Consider the following 18,347-nt stretch of genomic DNA (forward strand, 5'->3'; position numbering starts at 1 on the left):
AGCCAAATAAAATATATTTAAAATTATGATCTGTTGTAGAATATGAGAAAGACCATTTTAAAGCAGCTGATGTATGATGCAAAGAAACCTGGACTTGGCATCAAAACTCTCTATCTGGAAACAGTTCTCTCAAGTTAATAGCTCATAAATGATGTGACTGTATGAAAGTACTTTAACCCCTCTAAGCATCAATTTCCTCTTCTGTAAAATAAAATTAAATACACAGGTAGTCCTCATTATCTGAGGATAATTCACAATGGGGAAAATGCCACTTAAAATTAGTTTATTTCATAGGAATTATATTATTTTAAATACATAATAATCTCTAAATGGGACTTATTGTGGAACTAAAAATATGCAAGTGGGTTTATTTTATCTAGTATCAACTACCATTATCATTATCTAATATCAATTATATTTATTTTATCTAGTATTATTACATGAAGATAATGACAACTATGCAGTTATTAACACAAAGAACAAATAAACTATTGCTATTTCTTAATCATAATTTTATGACGACCCTAGGAAGGGTTTATTGTTATCATGTGGGTTTCATAGTTTGGTCATAGAATCTATTATTTTAGTTACTTTTCATCAATTTTCTCAAGAGCTCCCTTTAATCTTTTGTGTACAGATGGCCTAATTTTGTGCCCCTTTCTTGTGGGTACTCATTCCATTTGCAGCTAGAGATGTACCAGCAAACACCCTGATGCAGTGACAGACACATGTTTCACTCCAGGAGGCTCATTGACTGGGGCTGGCTTTACAAGTGGTCAGCTCATCTGTGGGTATTTTGATAGTATGAGGAGTTCTGCTTCCCACAGATCTTACAATTACGCTGATTCAGGTGAAGACTAAGGAGATGCTGAGGACTCCTTGGACTAACCTCATGTTGGTTATATGAATGAAAATACACCATATGGAAACTACAGCATATCTGAAATATAGTAGGTGCTGGCTAAGTCTTAATATTTTTAAACTTTTATTTTGACAACTACTATTTTATATCAGTTCCTTGACCTGGCCCTGGAACAAGCCTGTAATGGGAATATAAAATATGCTTCTCATGTTCTACTGGGCTTTATAACATGAAATGCACACAACTATGAAGTCCGTAATGATTCAGCCTGGTCCCACCAAAACCACTAGACCCTGGCCCGCACTCCTCTGCCCTCTGTGTAAGAGCGAAGGTTGCTGCCATCTACATCCTCATGCAGCCAATCTGAGAAGGAGAGAAATTTCTTGGACACTTTACAGACAACTCTTGTTTGGGTTCCTGAATCTATCTGAAACCTGAATTCAATAGTTGCTATAGACAATATGTTTAATGGATAATACCAATGAAATATAGAAACTGATGCTCTTATTCATCTACACTTCAGGCTATAAAAGAGAGCAAAGCATTAGTTTTCAAATACATTTCCAATTGAATAAAGACTTTAGATTACAGTAGGTTAAGTTTGCTTACAATTCTCTCTAAGCTTTTCCTCTCCTCCCTTGAGGAATATTGAAAACTCATTATAAGCAACAGTGATACTAAGCCTACTATTAAATTAGCAATAATTTCTGGCAATTAAGGAAAAAAGATTACTTGATGAGACTTCCAGAAAAAAAAAATAAGAAAGATAATGAGGCATGCTAGCTCTAAACCTGGAACCCTAAGAGAGACCAATACGATTACCTCCACATAGGTTTAAAGGGTATGGGACCAGATCGCACTCCCATTGAACTCAGCAGTAGTCAGGCTTTGCTCTGAGGCTCCACTGACAAAGGGAAGGTGTGGGAAACGTTAAGCAGTAAAAGAACTCCTCAAAACTGGTTACATATTTGTCAATACATACATTCATAAGAAGATACAGGGTCAAATACAGTGGTTCTCTGTTCTGATCATACTTTCAGGTCCAGGGAGCCAACCACCAACACTGTTACAGTGAGAGGCTCTAAACATTGAAGCCCCTGACTCTACCGACAGATACTGATGTAATTAGTTGAAAATCATGGTTTTGATAGCTCTGGACAATTTGAATAAGGAAAGCAAACAATGCAAATATGTTTGTATAGGAAATTGGAAAGGAAACAAGGATAATAGAGCAATGAAGAACATGGTTATTTAACCTTAAATAGATCATTAAATAAAATGTCTAAGCAATTCATATGAATATACTTATATGCTCCAATGTCCACAGACATAAAAAGTACAAAAACAGCAGGATGTGATGCCACTTTGAGCTTAAAGAATGTTATTTGAAAATTATTATTAAGGGTTTGCTTTCCACCTTGGAATTGTTTGTTTTAATATGAGTTAAATTTTCAAGGCAGGTGCACAGCCATTGGCAGAGAATTGTCTTCCTGAGCTGACATCTATAGGGGCTGGCTCACCTACACCACAAAGGATAATGTTCAGTGTCACTGAACTTAAGGTGATGATAGTCCCTCTTGGTGGTTCAGTTGCTAAGTCATGTCTGACTGTGATGATGGTCCTTCCTGATATGCACTCAAAAATCAGGTTACTGAATAAAATGTTTCTGCCTTTAAGTATTTTCTCTTATGAATTTATTCCCAAGATTTTGGCACCTAATATTTCAGCTACCTAATATTAATATCAAGGCTGTATATTGTCACCCTGCTTATTTAACTTATATGCAGAGTACATCATGTGAAATGCTGGGCTGGAAGAAGCTCAAGCTGGAATCAAGATTCCCAGGAGAAATATCAGTAATCTCAGATATGCAGATGACACCACCCTTATGGAAGAAAGTGAAGAGGAACTAAGGAGCCCCCTGAAGAGGGAGAAAGAGGAGAGTGAAAAAGCTGGCTTAAAACTCAACATTCAAAAAACTAAGATCATGGCATCCAGTCCTATCATTTCATAGCAAATAGATGGGGAAACAATGAGAGACTATTTTGGGGGGCTCTAAAATCACTGCAGAATGTGACTGAAGCCATGATATTAAAAGATACTTGCTCCTTGGAAGAAATGCTATGACAAACCTACACAGCATATTCAAAAGTAGAGACATTACTTTGCTGACAAAGGTCTATATTGTCAAAGTTATGGTTTTTCCATAGTCATGTATGGATGTGAGAGTTGGACCATAAACAAGGCTGAGTGCCAAAGAATTGATGCTTTCAAACTTTGGTGATGGAGAGGACTCTTGAGAATCCCTTGGACAGGAAGGAGATCAAACCAGTCAATCCTAAAAGGAATCAATCCTGAATATTCATTGGAAGGACTGATGGTGAAGCCCCAATACTTTGGCCACCTGCTGTGAAGAGCCGACTCATTGGAAAAGACCCTGATGCCGGGAAAGATTGAAGGCAGGAAGAGAAGGGGGTGACAGAAGATGAGATGGTTAGATGGCATCATCGACTCAATGGACATAAATTTGAGCAAACTCCGAGAGACAGTGAAGGACAGGGAAGCCTGGTATGCTGCAGTCCATCGGGTCTCAAAAAATCAGACGTGACAGAGCAACTGAACAACAACCACCTAATATTAATCAGTAGAAAATATGAGCAGATGACAAAATACATGAAAAAGAAACAAAGGGATACTATCAAAAACCTTGTTAATGGCCAGTCATGCCAATCTATTAACCAATTTTAATCACATATGTTTCTGTGGTTAAGGCAATTTATTGTATAATTCCACTGGTCATTATAAAAGTATTCCTCATTATGGAGGAAGGGCCTAAATTAATTGAGTGAATACAGTGTTCTAGGATATAGAGATGATATAGCATATTCTTGCTTAGTTCTTTTCCCTTCCTTCTGATTTCTTTGCCTCCCTTCACCTGAAAGCACCCACTCTCCCCACACCCCTCAAATCTATCACTTCAACGAGAATCCCAGTCTCATATTTCATATGTGATAAACTGAAGCCCAGAGAAGTTAAATAATTAGCTAAGTCACACAGCAAGAAGGATGGTAACAAAAATAAGTCCAATTTCAAAATCATCTGTTTTCCAACAAATTTTATCTGGTCCAAGTCAGGTATCAGATGATACCTGTTTAAGGCCACTTAAACAGGTTTGAAAAGTACACTTAGGTCTACTCTCTGCAATCAATGTGTTACTTATATTCATGTGTTTCATTTTTCCTTTAGAAAAAAAAATGGTAATTAAAATTATGTCATTAGTACTTTCTCTGTGACAACTCATTTGCTTTTGGGTATTTGTCAGAGTAAATTTCCCAAAACAGCAGGAAGTTAGATTGTATATAAAATGCTCAGTTAATTTCATGCAGTTCTTTATGCTGGACATCTGTTTTTTTTACTACTTTTCACAAACATCACCAAGGAATTTTTATCCAAATTTATTTTTAAGTGTCAAGTTTAAGTATACATTCTGTATTGACATGACTTTGGGATCAAGGTTATTTTCTAATGTAACAGGGTGGAAAAAAATTATGATCTTGAGCTGCTAGCTAAAGATAAATCTTCAGCATATGATTGACATCATGAGAGAGAGAAGATGCAGTAATATTCCTGCATTCAGAGCTAGAGTCCCTGATAGTTAAAGTCACTCAGTCATGTCTGACTCTTTGCGACCCCATTAACTATAGAGTCCATGGAATTCTCCAGGTCAGAATACCGGAGTGGGTAGCCTTTTCCTTCTCCAGGGGATCTTCCCAACCCAGGGATTGAACCCAGGTCTCCTGCATTGCAGGTGGATTCTTTACCAGCAGAGCCACAAGGGAAGCCCAAGAATACTGGAGTGGGCAGCCTATCCCTTCTCCAGCAGATCTTCCTGACCCAGGAATCAAACTGGGGTCTCCTGCATTGCAGGTGGATTCTTTACCAACTGAGCTATCAGGGAAGCCCCAAGTTTCCCCTTTAGAGGGACTCCTTGACTTGTCTAAAAATTGCTTCAGGCACCCACACATCTTTCATACTAAACAACACTCAGGTAAGGCAAGGCAAAGATTCCATAAGTTATTCAGAATAAAAGAGGCCAGTCCCAGCCATGACCATGTATTCGGGACTGAGGTTAGTAGAGTAAGGAAGTAACGACCACATTTTAGAGGGTAAGATAGACCATGGTATCACAGAAGAGAGGTGGGTCTGTTAAGGGCAGAAGATTATGCATTTTTGCCTTTGCTTGGAAATAGAGCTCCAGATTTTTCCATGATAGTGAGTATGCATTCTATCTGTTGGAACATAGTAAAAGAAAGAGAGTTCTAGAAACAACATCTGCTTCTGCTTTATTGATTATGCCAATGCCTTTGACTGTGCAGATCACAACAAACTGGAAAATTCTGAAAGAGATGGGAATACCAGACCACCTGACCTGCCTCCTAAGAAATCTGTATGCAGGTCAAGAAGCAACATTTAGAACTGGACATGGAACAACAGACTGGCTCCAGATAGGGAAAGGAATACGTCAAGGCTGTATATTGTCACCCTGCTTATTTAACTTATATGCAGAGTACATCATGAGAAACACTGGGCTGGAGGAAGCACAAGCTGGAATCAAGATTGCTGGGAGAACTATCAATAACCTCAGATATGCAGATGACACCACCCTTATGGCAGAAAGTGAAGAACTAAAGAGTCTCTTGATGAACATGAAAGAGGAGAGTGAAAAAGTTGGCTTAAAGGTCAACGTTTAGAAAACTAAGATCATGGCATCTGGTCCCATCACTTCATGGCAAATAGATGGGGAAACAGTGGGAACAGTAACAGAATTTATTTTCTTGGGCTCCAAAATCACTGAAGATGCTGACTGAAACCATGAAATTAAAACACGCTTGCTCCTTAGAAGAAAAGTGAAGACAATCCTAGACAGCATATTAAAAAGCAGAGACATTACATTGCCAACAAAGGTCTGTCTAGTCAAAGCTATGGTTTTTCCAGTAGTCATGTATGGATATGAGAGTTGGACTATAAAGAAAGCTGAGCACCGAAGAATTGATGCTTTGGATTGTGATGTTGGAAAAGACTCTTGAGAGTCCCTTGGACTGCAAGAAGATCCAGCCACTCAATCCTAAATCAGTCCTGAATATTTATTGGAAGGACTGATGCTGAAGCTGAAACCCCAATACTCTGGCCACCTCATGAGAAAAACTGACTCCTTGGAAAAGACCCTGATGCTGGGAAAGATTGAAGGCAGGAGGAGAAGGGGATGACAGAGGATGAAATGTTTGGATGGCATCACTGACTCAATGGACATGAGTTTGAGCAAGCTCCAGGAGTTGGTGATGGACAGGGAGGCCTGGCGTGCTGCAATCCATGGGGTTGCAAAGAGTTGGACACGACTGAGCGACTGAACTGATTTTAGTTGCTTATTTTCAGTTCCATTCCCAACAATCAATCACATTTCAAACCCAGCATATCAAAACTTAACAGATCACTGTAAATATACAGCAGAAATGCCCGCAATGAGGCTCTCCCCATGGGATGCAATACAAGAAGAACACAGAAAGTGATTCTGGCAATCATAAAGCTCTTCTGTCCATCAGACTCACACATTCCCTATCTAGAAGGTTGGTTCCCCACAGCTATATTCCAGTTAGATGGACTAGATAATATTCAACATTGTCAATTAGGAAACAAGTATATATTTAGGAGGCTTACAATTCAGAGAGCCTTAAAACCCTCACTGCCCTTTGTGTTTCAACCTGTGATCCATTTCTTCTGCTTGTTCTTTAATGTACCTATAAATTGTGAGAATTTTTATAAAATAACCTAGTACCCAACCCCAGGGCCATGTCCTTATCATGAACACTTACATATACAGTGTCAGATGTGAAGGGGCACAATGGAGAAAATGGGGCTTAGGAGACACCTGAACTTGGGTTCAAATCTTTCTCCTGTAACTACAAGCTGTGTGACCTTGAGCGGGTTAATTGCCTGTCACCTTACCTGTACCATTATGCCTATAGTTTCATAATACTTCTGTAAAGAGTTATTCTGATACTCCTGGCACCAATAACTGCCTTTGACCAATAGACACTAAAAAGTAATTATTCTCATATTCATCATTTTACAGATAAAAAGTTCAAGTGAGATCTGCAAAGGGTGGCTCAGAGTCTTACAACTTGCCTTTGGAAAAGCCACCTTGAAAACTAGATATTTTTTTCTAGTCTTTATTTTTTTTTCCATTCTACAATTTAGCCTCTTGTTCCTTGTCATAGGAACTAATTATTTGATATAGTAAATAAGTTTGAGCTGTTATAACTATTGGACTGCATATGATCAAGGATACTACAGTGATCATAATTTATTCTAACACTAAAAATGAAGGTTACTGGCTTGCCTTTTAAAATCTTTAAAAAAAAGAAAAAGAAAATAAAAAAAGCTAGAATCACAAACTTGTGATTCTCTGCAGTTAATATAAAATTATTTTTTCATTATGGGTTAGAGTTGACAGGATAATCATATGCCATCTGGGACACACAAGCGGCAGGCTGGATTACACAAATGTAGAAAAATGATATAAACTCATGCGCATTGAATTAAAATATGAAAGAGGGACAAATCATAAGGGGTTAATAACCCTCTTGGAATGTTATCAGTTAAATAATAATTATGAATAATTCATGATATGCTAAATTTAGGGAGTTCAGCATAAAACTGAACTGATGAAAATTCAACAAAGAACATGACTAATCCAAAATTTAAGCTCTTCTATTACACTCTTTGATCTTCAAAATCTATCTAAAAGGATCCCTTAGTGGAAACCTAGAATTGGTCTCTCTTTAACATGAAATAAACTAGATTCAAGCTATTCTGACCTTGAAATCTTTAACACAATTAGAAGGTATATGCCAAGCATCAGGTGCACATTAAAGAGACAATCCAGACTTTTGGAAGTAAAGAAAGAGCTCATTTCAAAATTTCCTCTTAGATCAAGGTAGTTCTTTGGTTTAGATGGCAAAGTGTGGCTCTGGGGAAGCTTCCGGAACACCCAGCTCACCAGGATTTGCCTGACAACCCAGTGACTTCCTAAAAGGAGACAATTGTGTGCATTTTGCTTTTGATAAAGAAGTCAGCAGAGAGCAGCAGGTGCTGAAGGCAGACTCCCAAGCAACTTGTTTGCATACTTGAATGTGACTAAATAAACTCTGTCTCCTCTTGTGGTCCCTGCCCCACTGCCATCACTAGTTGGAAAAAAGAAAGCGGCTCATATGAAAGACAGCTGCGGGCACACCATTTTAGAAGAGACAAGGCACAGATGTTTTTCAATGATAGTTTCCAAAGCGCCAAGAGTTTAGTCTCTTTTAAGAAACAAGTTCATCTGTGCCACATGTTGTGGCTTTTGACTATTCACTGTTTGTTGCTTTTAGCTTGTGCTGCGTGGGGATTAAGGCATGGTTTAAATACAGAGTTCTCTATCTGCCAGGGATTAGTGATCAGAGAAAAGCAGTGCTGAAAGACTAGACCTGGAAGGCTGGAATGGGGAAGTAGCTTGAGGGCTGGTGGGATGGAATGGAATGGAATAGAATAGATAAGAGGAATAGAACAGAACCATGGAGACTGTCTCAGCTTGGTTCTGGTGGTAGCTGCCTAGACCTAAAAATTCAAGGGCTATGTGTCCTATTCTTTGTACTGTTCATTTTATTTCTTAAAGATTAAGGCTGGGCACAAATAAATCAGAAAAACAGTCCTTTTTATATTTTTGTCTGGAGGTCCTGATATAGAGCCTTGGATGCAACAGGTATGCAAAAAAGGCTTGTGAGATTAAACCCTGAAAAGCCTGGTGAAGAACACACCAATGGCATGGACAGCATCGCTCGGTCACTGAGTTCTGGCAGAAATACCTCCTTCCCGTCACTTCCCTGCGAATGCTCGTTATTCTCCATCTCATGACTTTTTTGTTTTAACATCGCATTTATTGATGTGTATTACTTTTGTGCATATTTACTCATTTATTTGCCATCTGCCTCTCTTTCTTATCACCACCATCTAGTTCTCTACTAGAATATTAGCTTTATGAAGTCAGGGGCCTTTGTTTCCCTGGGATCTTATCCTTTCTATACGCATGTGTTTTCAGCTCCTGGGAGAATGCCTGGCTTTGGGGAAACTTCCAATGAGTAGTTGTGAAATATGTGAGTAAACTTCTCTACAGCCCTGCCTTCAAGAACAGAAGTGAGAATAGGAGCATCTCCATATAATTTATTTTCCACACTATCACTTTTGACAATGAAAGTATACACCAGTTTGTGTCAGGATACTAGGTGTAAACTTTATAAATTTTGGTTGAATAAAGAAAGAAAATGGAATACATATACCTTTAGAATCCTGGAGGGTTTGCCAAATATCAGGATTATGGAATATTTTTTTAAAAGACACTATTACATCTTAATTTAGGAGATCAAAGCATCTAAAAGTCAAGAAAGGATTCTCAAGAAGTTATCCTAGCAGACCCTTAGATGCTAGCTAGAAATGATTTGTAACTAGTGCTATATTTATATGCCAGTAGAAACTATCACGTGACTTACAAGTGCTTTATGCAATTCATTCTGTGCCTCAGTTCACACAGAGACTTTCCTTAGGGAACTTTTGATTGTTTATTACTCTAAAGACTAGAAAAGATGAATTTAAGTTCAAACTCTAATTGCCTAGAAATCTCCAATAGTGGGATTCAGACTTGGAGAGGACTTCCCCTTGTTTGTTTTTGTTTTTCTACTAGGCTAACAAGGTCTGATGAGTCCACAGTACTAACAGAACTCCTTAAAATCAAAATAATATTTTATGGTACCAAACTTACAATTTGGGGTCCTATTTTCAAAGGTTGTGTATCAGCATAACATGAAAATCTGTCATGTTTCACTGACTTTGTACAGTGGCAGAATTAAGATTTGGGGACAAAAATAATAATAAATAGATCTGTCTCCTTGCATCAAACACATTCTGGACTAATGACACCTAAGACTTACGATGTCAATTAGAGAGAGAGGAGGATAACCACTAGCAGGGTTTGACTTCCTTTGGGCTTGTGATCCAGTCTGCAAGCTCTTCCCCTTCCAGCTTTTCTCCCCCTGTGGTCCAGAACCCACCGTGTGTACTCAATCACACAGTCGTGTCCAACTCTTTGTGACTCCATGGACTGTGGCCCTCCAGGTTCCTCTGTCCATGGGATTCTCTTGTCAAGAATACTGGAGGGGGTTGCCACGCCTTCTCAAGGGGATCTTCCTGGCCCAGGGATCAAGCCCACGTCCCCTGCGTCTCCTGCACTGGAAGGTGGATAGTTTACCACTGCACCACCTGGGAAGCCCACGGAACCGCATGGGCAGTGATGAATGTTAGCAGAGCTTCCCCTGATGTGCATGCAGTGTGTTTGCTGGGAACTAGAGGGGTTCACCCATGAAGAACTCAAACGAGATCACTGACTCCTTAGACAGATATGAAAATTGATCCAATTTATACATATTAAAGTAGTAGTGAGTGATAGTGGGGGTAACAGTGAGATATTCCATGGGAGGCAAAAGGTAAGGAAGCAGACACTCAAGATTATGAATGAAATATACTGTGTTGCAGCAGAGAGATCCAACATGGTAACGGAGGGTGGTGGGAGCAGAGAGACAGGCACTGTGAGATCCTACAGGTCCTGTGGTCTGTGCTCACCATAGGACTTCATCCTTTCTCTGCTTTTTTATGCTACGCTTTACCACTCTGAGAGTCATGCCTCCTGGCAGAGGCCCATGAGCATAAGACTACAAGGCTCCTGGCTGTGGGATAATCAGGGTGGACCACCCTGGACAGGGTAGCAACCAGTTATTCACATTGCTAATGCAAATAATTAGTGCAGTGTCAGTGCATTCGTTTCCACATATTATTACTGATTTGCTTGCTGTCTGTTGTCCCTCAACTAGATTGTAGATATTAGGGGATCATGGGAATAAGGAAATTGTCTTTTTTCCCCTCACTGCTTTACATCCAACTCATTGTACTATGAATGGCACATTAGAATTTATTTAATGGATAAATGACTCAAGTCAGTAGAAAAACAATTATTCAGATTTCCATGTTCAAAACATTGCTTAGGTTGTGATTTTAATGTATGGACTTTGAGTGGGGTGAAGGATGAGATGTGAGAGTAGATGAAGAGAGAAACTGAGTCTGGGGGATAATCTTTACACAATCCGAGGGAGTCTCTGCTAAAACTCTTTACTGCTGGTGGGTAGGAAGGTGGAGATGAAAATTAACACACAATAGACACCCATGCTGTGTCAGGTACTATACTCTACGGCTACATGTACTTCATAGCACTTAATTCTCAAGTCCTAAACAAAGCCTTTAATGTGCCTGAATTCCATTTGAGAGATGAAGCAGCTGAGACTCAGAGTAAGTCATTTGCCTAAAAAGCGACAATTCAAACCTGGATTTACCCAACCTTAAAGTGGATGCCTAACTGGAAACTACACCATGCTGCCAATCAGAATAATTGAGAAAAGAGTTTAGGTCAATCACTGAAATCGTGGTCATAAGATTTACCACTTGGTTTCCTGATGTGCTTCTACAGGCTCTCAGATGTGCAGGAAACGGCATGTTGTTATCACCAGACATCGTGAGCCTCATATTTTCATTTCGAGTGATGCTCTTTGGGGAAGTAAACTTCATTTCCTTAGCTACGTTTTCCTACCACACATCCTGAGTGCTGCTGTCAGCTCTGTTCTCTCTGGGCTCTGAGAGCTGAGTTCACAGAGGAGTCCCTCTTCTGTGCGGTAGCCTGCCTCAGTTCCTCAGACAATCCCAGCGAAGGCAGAGAAGTACTAATAGTCCCAGCATATTCATTTGTGAGTAGCTTAGAGATGAGCCCGTATCCCAGTGCCAGTGGTCCAGTCACAGAGCATCTAAAAAATTCCTTCCAACTGTCTTTGTTTGGTGATCAGGTCCAGGGTTTTTAAGCCCATCTACCTACCAGATTCCATGATTTCTGCAACATGCAGTTCTTCCTTCTCCTCTACGTTGTGATTACCTAGATAGCAGGATTTTCCCTAGGTCCCTACTCCAAACTTCTGTCATTTACTTAGATAAACTGTAGCTCTTTTTCTGGGACCAGAAACCTATCCTAAACCCGAGCTCTGCGCTTTCCTGGTACACTCTCCTTGTTCTCTTTACATGCGCACATGTCTTGGTCCCTGCTTCAGCCTAATGGCTCCAGTGCCATCCATGTTGCCATTTACCTAGCTCCGGAGCACCAGTCGCCTCTGCACTCCCTGCCATTGTGCATTACTTACCTGGGAACTTTGGTGTTAATTTCTGTTTGTTCAGCAAAGGTTTCTCCTCCGTTTCCTTCACAGGCACTGTTTCCTCCATAATACTGTTGCTAAGAAATGACTGGTCATCCAGAAACTACATTTCCTGCTCTGCTATCTTGCACTGAACTGGAGAAATGGGGCCAAATATTATTCAGTAAAATAAAGATAGTAGAGATGTATACAACTTCTGCCCTGGTCCATAAAAACCTCCACAGGACCAGCTTGATATCACCTTCCAGAAAAACTTGATTATGTTAAAGTGGTAGGGCCTCCATCAACCTGTGTTCTTGATGGACTCTGTGAAGCAGAAACTAACCCTCCCTTTATGTGAGTGAAAAATTAGTCTCTAACCTATGATACTAGGGGCTTCCCTGGTAGCTCAGCCGATAAAGAATCTGCCTGCAATGCAAGAGACACTGGTTCAATTCCTGGGTCACAAAGAGTCCCTGGAGAAGGGATACGCTACCTACTCCAGTTCTGGGCTTCCCTGGTGGCTCAGATGGTAAAGAATCCGCCTGCAATGTGGGAGACCAGGGTTCGGTTCCTGGGTTGGGAAGATCTCTTGGAGGAGAGCATGGCAACCCACTCTAGTATTCTTGCCTGGAGAATCCCCATGGACAGAGGAGCCTGGGGGGCTACAGTCCATGGGGTCACAAGGAGTCGGACAGGCTGAGCGACTAAGCACAGCACAGTATGGTACAAAGCCACTGTTCTTAGGGGTTTACCTGAAACAGGAGCCTGTTTGACTTATTGAACACACACGTCTTCCAAAAACCGTGGAGGCCAACATTTTTTGAGTTGGCTGAACTTAGGACCTTCAGAATAAACACCATCTCACAGGGCCAGCGCCCCCTCTGGTGTCTGCCACTGTTACCAGGCCAGTTCTTCACCTTCTGCCTTGTACTACTCAGCCATAAAAAAGAACAAAATAATGCCACATGCAGCAATATGGATACAACTTGAGATTATCATACTAAGTGAAGTAAATGAGAAAGAGGAAGACAAATACCATATGATATCACTTGTATATGGAATATAAAATATGACACAAATGAACTTAGAGATCAGATTTGTAGTTGCCAAGGGGAAGGGAGTTTGGGAGGGAAGGGGTGGGAGTTTTGGATCAGCAGAGATAAATTATTATATATGGAATGCATAAGCAACAACGTACTACTGTATAGCACAGGGAGCTATATTCAATATCCCATGATAAGCCCCAATGGAAAAGAATATTAAAAAATAAAAGAATATTCATATGTGTATAACTGAGTCGCCTTGCTGTATAGCAGACATTGACACAGCACTGTAAGTGAAGGGTACTTCAATAAATAAAATACAATAGAACAAAAGGACTGTTAAGAAGTCAGGCTCTCTTTCTCTGCTCCCCTGGGTCAGCCTCATGTGGCCAACATGCCTTACGCCCATTTATCAAGCTATGGCATACAAAGAGATACTTAAAAGCTGAACTGTTTCATGGAAACCAACAGAGGAAAGCCACATACCTCTGAGGCCACAAGTCTGTGAGCACTCTGTCCAAGCTGTCCATCCAGAGAGCTGACAGTTGACCACACACTCCACCAGGCAGTGACGGTTCATCCTCTGTGGCTTCTCCAAGTTACGCTGCAGACGGGAAGGAAATATGATTGTACTGGAGAATTCATCGCAACGTCAAATCAAATCACTATCCTTTTGTGGGATAATAATCTCTATTCTGTGAGAATAATTTTGCTATGTCTTTGTAAGAAAAATAGCCTGGCTTATAGAAACTGATGGCAAGTTTAAAAAAATGATGATCCTTACTTCATGACATAGAAACTTGTCAGTCCAAATTTCTTTTGATAAAACCTTCAACTTTAGAATAGACCCACATTTAAGGGACCAGGAAAGCATGCAATTATGTTACACAGAGATCTGTCCTGTCACTCAGCCAGCAAGGAACCAGAGGGATGCCTCAGTGCTAAATTCAGGCATCTTGCCCTCTGGATAGACCAGCAGTATATAGAGAGCTCAAACTAACAGCAACCTAGGCTAAGCAGTAAGTAGAAGAATAAAACTGAAATCAACAGCCCATCTAAAGTTCACAAAAAGACTGACTAGCTAAAAACATAAACATGATCTTAATCAAAGGAAAAGTTAATGATACCATTTCTTTTCCTCTTGTCCTCTCTTAAACCCACATCTAGGCAAAATCACACATTTTCTAATGGCCAGTGTAGAAGAGGTCTTAGTGAAAGAGTAAATCATCCAAGAGACACAGAAAGAATACCAAAATATTCAGTTTTAGGAATTGCACATTGTGTGATTGAGGAAAATGCTAACATTCAATATATGTTAAATGTTAGCAATGTCCATACTGAGCTAAAATTATTGATTACAGCATGATCACTTACTACATGGGCAAACTAGAAATGACCACATAAGATCTTTGATCCATCTGAGATATGTGGGTATTCTGTTTAGGTTAATAATTTGGGACTTTAAATATTTGTTGAACATGTGGTATTTGGAAAGAAGAGAAACTAATTTTTCTATCAATGAATAGTTTATACTGCTTTTATATCAAAAGGAAAGATTTACTATGTACACTAAATGTACATTTTCGACTTATTTGAGTTGTTGTAGGTTGGTGATTTATTTTTCTTGAAGCAGACAACAGTCTTGATAGGGAGATGAAACAAAATGTTAGAATAAATCACTGACACTTGTTAGAGAGAATTCTGTATTAACCAGTCTCAGAATTTCATTAAAAGGAACATCTGATTTTACATGGTCTAGTTTTAGGGGTACTGTTGGTCCATGGTGATACTGTTGGTTGAAAAGATATTATGGTAATACTTAATTATTAACTCAGTTAATAATTAACTGAGTTAAAAAGTTAACTCAGGATCGGTGAGGAGGTTTTGTTCTGATAATTTTAATTTTCACTTGTGGACTCTACTTACCTAAGGAGAATGAGACAACTTTTATTTTGCCAGTTTGCTAAAGACATTCCCGTGAAACCTGAGTTCACTGACCCCACACATTTCCAATTATTCCAAAGATTGTTTTAGTGATTCTTATAATGTGATAGCATATGGTCATCTTTGTTTCTAAACTGCCATCATAGTGCATTTTTTCACTTATATGTTGGGGAGGAAATGTCAACTTTTTGGGAAGAGATCTGATTATAGCTTTTGTCCAAATTTCACATATTTTGTGATGGGGAAAAATATAAAATTACAAAAATTCAAAACCCACCAACTCTACCCAACTTGATAGAGAGACATTTAGTTTATTTTAAGAAGAAAAATGCACTGTGTTTATTACCTCGCAAAAATTTGCTAAGCAAATTAGCAGAGTATTCTAACAGCAAGTATCACTGTGCATCTTACATGCAAGGGACAGTGTTTCCTACTTAGGCAAATTGAATCATCTGCCCCATACCAAGAATCGATTTTAGAGTCAATTGATGTCAATTGTTAGTTGGCAAGCAAGTACATCTAACTAAGTTCTTAGAAATAATGAAGAACTATATTTTTAATGAACCCATTTCTCCAATACAAAATGACCTTTCCTGTCATTTTAACTAAGTTCAAACTTGTGAGATGTAACTGTATAATACTAGTGCCTCTTACTCTAATTGAACCTAAGCTGTGATGAGAAGAAATTGGGAGGGTCATTTATAGTGAGCACTGTGAAGGTTGCAGACCACTTTTAAAAAAATAAATAAACAAAGCCATGGGTGTGGGGTACAAACACACACAACTTACCTGCTCGCATTCGTCCATGGCAACGGGTTTGCCATCACTGCGCACACAGCTCAGAAGGCGGGTCCTGATGCCTTGCCCACAGGTTGCATTTTCACTCAGCTGGCATATGCTCCACTCTACGAGCATAGGGTGGCCACAGTGAGTTTCAAAGTTATGACCATGTGAGCAAAAGACAACAAACCTTTGATTCTCTGCATTGGTGGAGAATAGTGTACACAGAATCCTAAAACCATTTCTATGTGGCTTCATTAAGCATTATGCAATTCTTTAATTACAAAATAATCAATCAGATCACCAAATAGAAGTGAATTTGCTTTCTTGAAGTCAGAAGCCAAATAGTTTATAGAAATCATCTCATAGTTGGCTGAGGTAGGAAAAGGAAAAAAAAACTAAGCACAAAGGACAACCAGTTTGGAATCATCTATTTGCTGGGTGTAATTGAGAAAGAAAAGAAAATACAGAAATGATGCTAGTCTGTGATATCAACTTGAAGATATTTTCAATGAATAAATATAATTATTTAAACCATTTGGTATATTTGGTACAGTGGAGCCAAGAAAGGTAACCAAAAAGGGAAAGAAGTCATGATGAAAAGGGCCATTTTGAAAACTCTCACTTTAATAAAATTATTCTCTCATGAGAGAAGGTTTTTTAAATTTGTCTAACTGTAATTACAGTACACTAACACATATATATGGAATTTAGAAAGATGGTAAACAGAAAAAGAGACTCAGATGTATAGAACAGACTTGTGGACTCTGGGAGAAGGCGAGGGTGGGATGTTTCAAGAGAACAGCATCGAAACATGTATATTATCTAGGGTGAAACAGATCACCAGCCCAGGTTGGGTGCATGAGACAAGTGCTCGGGCCTGGTGCACTGGGAAGACCCAGAGGGATCGGGTGGAGAGGGAGGTGGGAGGGGGGACTGGGATGGGGAATACATGTAAATCCATGGCTAATTCATTTCAATGTATGACAAGAACTACTGCAATGATGTAAAGTAATTAGCCTCCAACTAATAAAAATAAATGGAAAAAAAAATTTGGCTAACTGTATTACAAACTCAACAGCAAGAGTTAGAATAAATCATCCCATAACTAATTCTTTTAAAACATTTTATTTTAGTGTGGGTAGAAAAAGAGATCCTCAATCATATACAGTGAGAAGCTCTCTAAGAAGATTTTTCATATTTGGTAGATGATCTAAAAGTTAAATAGGAAGAGCTAGTCCATGTATAGCAAAATCAGCATTTTAAAGACATGTTTTTTCAGTAAAGCAAATTTTGTTGTATTTTTGGAAAATTAGTATGAAAACTAATGATCTAAAGGACGTTTCATGAAAGAAAAAGGACAAACACAACAGGTCAACTCTCACCTATAAAGACCGTCTCACGGAATTTACTAGAGGCTTTCTACATGAGAAATCTCAGTAGTGCCACTGTGACCTCAGTGGAAAATTTGTTTCAGAAAAAGGCAACTGTTTTGCCCCTTCAGGCAGCTGGCCACTTGGTTATCAGTACTGAAGCCAATGCTGAGACTTAGCCTGATTCTGCATTTCATGGCATTCCGTGTATCACTGCTGCAGAGACAGATCAATGGAATTATACAGTCCTTTAGTTTCAGACACTGAAAACAGTGCTACGCTGTGTCTGAATAAGGGGGTCTCTAGAATATCCCTGTCCAGTCAGGTCTACCATTTATCCTTGGTGAGCCCCGTAGAGCAAGTACATCACAAGCTTTAGTTTCTTGAAATAATGAAAGCCATGAAAGAGCTGCATTCTAGGACAGCCTGATTCTGTGGTCTGTGGTTTACAGCCATACCTGTTAGATTGTACTGGAACTGGAAGCAATTTTCATTGAGGAGGCAGGGCCGCACCTGTGAGTCTTCAGCACACGTCCTCGAGCTCACGGAGGGCCTCAGCAGGTGACGGGTTCTTCTCTGCGTCGTGTGAGGATCACACGACTGTGAAAATCAAAGAGCAGACAGAGTTAGAAAGGAACTCATGTGTTTGTTGATAAACTGAATGTGCTTATCTGTATACATAGAGGCACATGTGCAACACCTACAGGGAAGAGACTATTGAAGACAGTATGAAACAGAATATTTAGAAAATAAAGTCATTATGGGATTCAATGTAAGTAGTTTCTGGTTTTTCTACCTGACAACTCTTTCTTGTTCTACATTATGATGAATAATTCGGCACGTGGGGACCATTTTTACCCACTGAACACACTCTGTACTCTCAAATCCATTTGCCATGTAGCAAGAGATGCATGCATTTTGAATGTATAAATGAATGAGAAAAGGAAGACAATGTCCCTTCTGCCTCCGGGTAGTCTAGCCCCAAAGAAATAACCACACAGAACACTTTAATGAGAAAATATTTTTT

The 18,347-nt window shown here is 39.4% G+C and overlaps 1 protein-coding gene across 1 annotated transcript in view; it reads right to left on the bottom strand.

The window, feature by feature from the left end:
• THSD7B (thrombospondin type 1 domain containing 7B) overlaps positions 1 to 18,347 on the bottom strand; it is a 970,494-nt gene that overhangs the window by 34,097 nt on the left and 918,050 nt on the right. The window contains exons 18-20 of the mRNA XM_070476270.1: positions 17,779 to 17,920; positions 15,957 to 16,072; positions 13,710 to 13,827 (exon numbers count right to left, since the gene is read on the bottom strand). Of these exons, the coding sequence (XP_070332371.1) occupies positions 13,710 to 13,827; positions 15,957 to 16,072; positions 17,779 to 17,920 (376 nt within the window). The remainder of the gene's footprint in view (positions 1 to 13,709; positions 13,828 to 15,956; positions 16,073 to 17,778; positions 17,921 to 18,347) is intronic.

The sequence above is a fragment of the Odocoileus virginianus genome, chromosome 13, assembly GCF_023699985.2.
Source record: "Odocoileus virginianus isolate 20LAN1187 ecotype Illinois chromosome 13, Ovbor_1.2, whole genome shotgun sequence".
Lineage (NCBI taxonomy): Eukaryota > Metazoa > Chordata > Mammalia > Artiodactyla > Cervidae > Odocoileus > Odocoileus virginianus.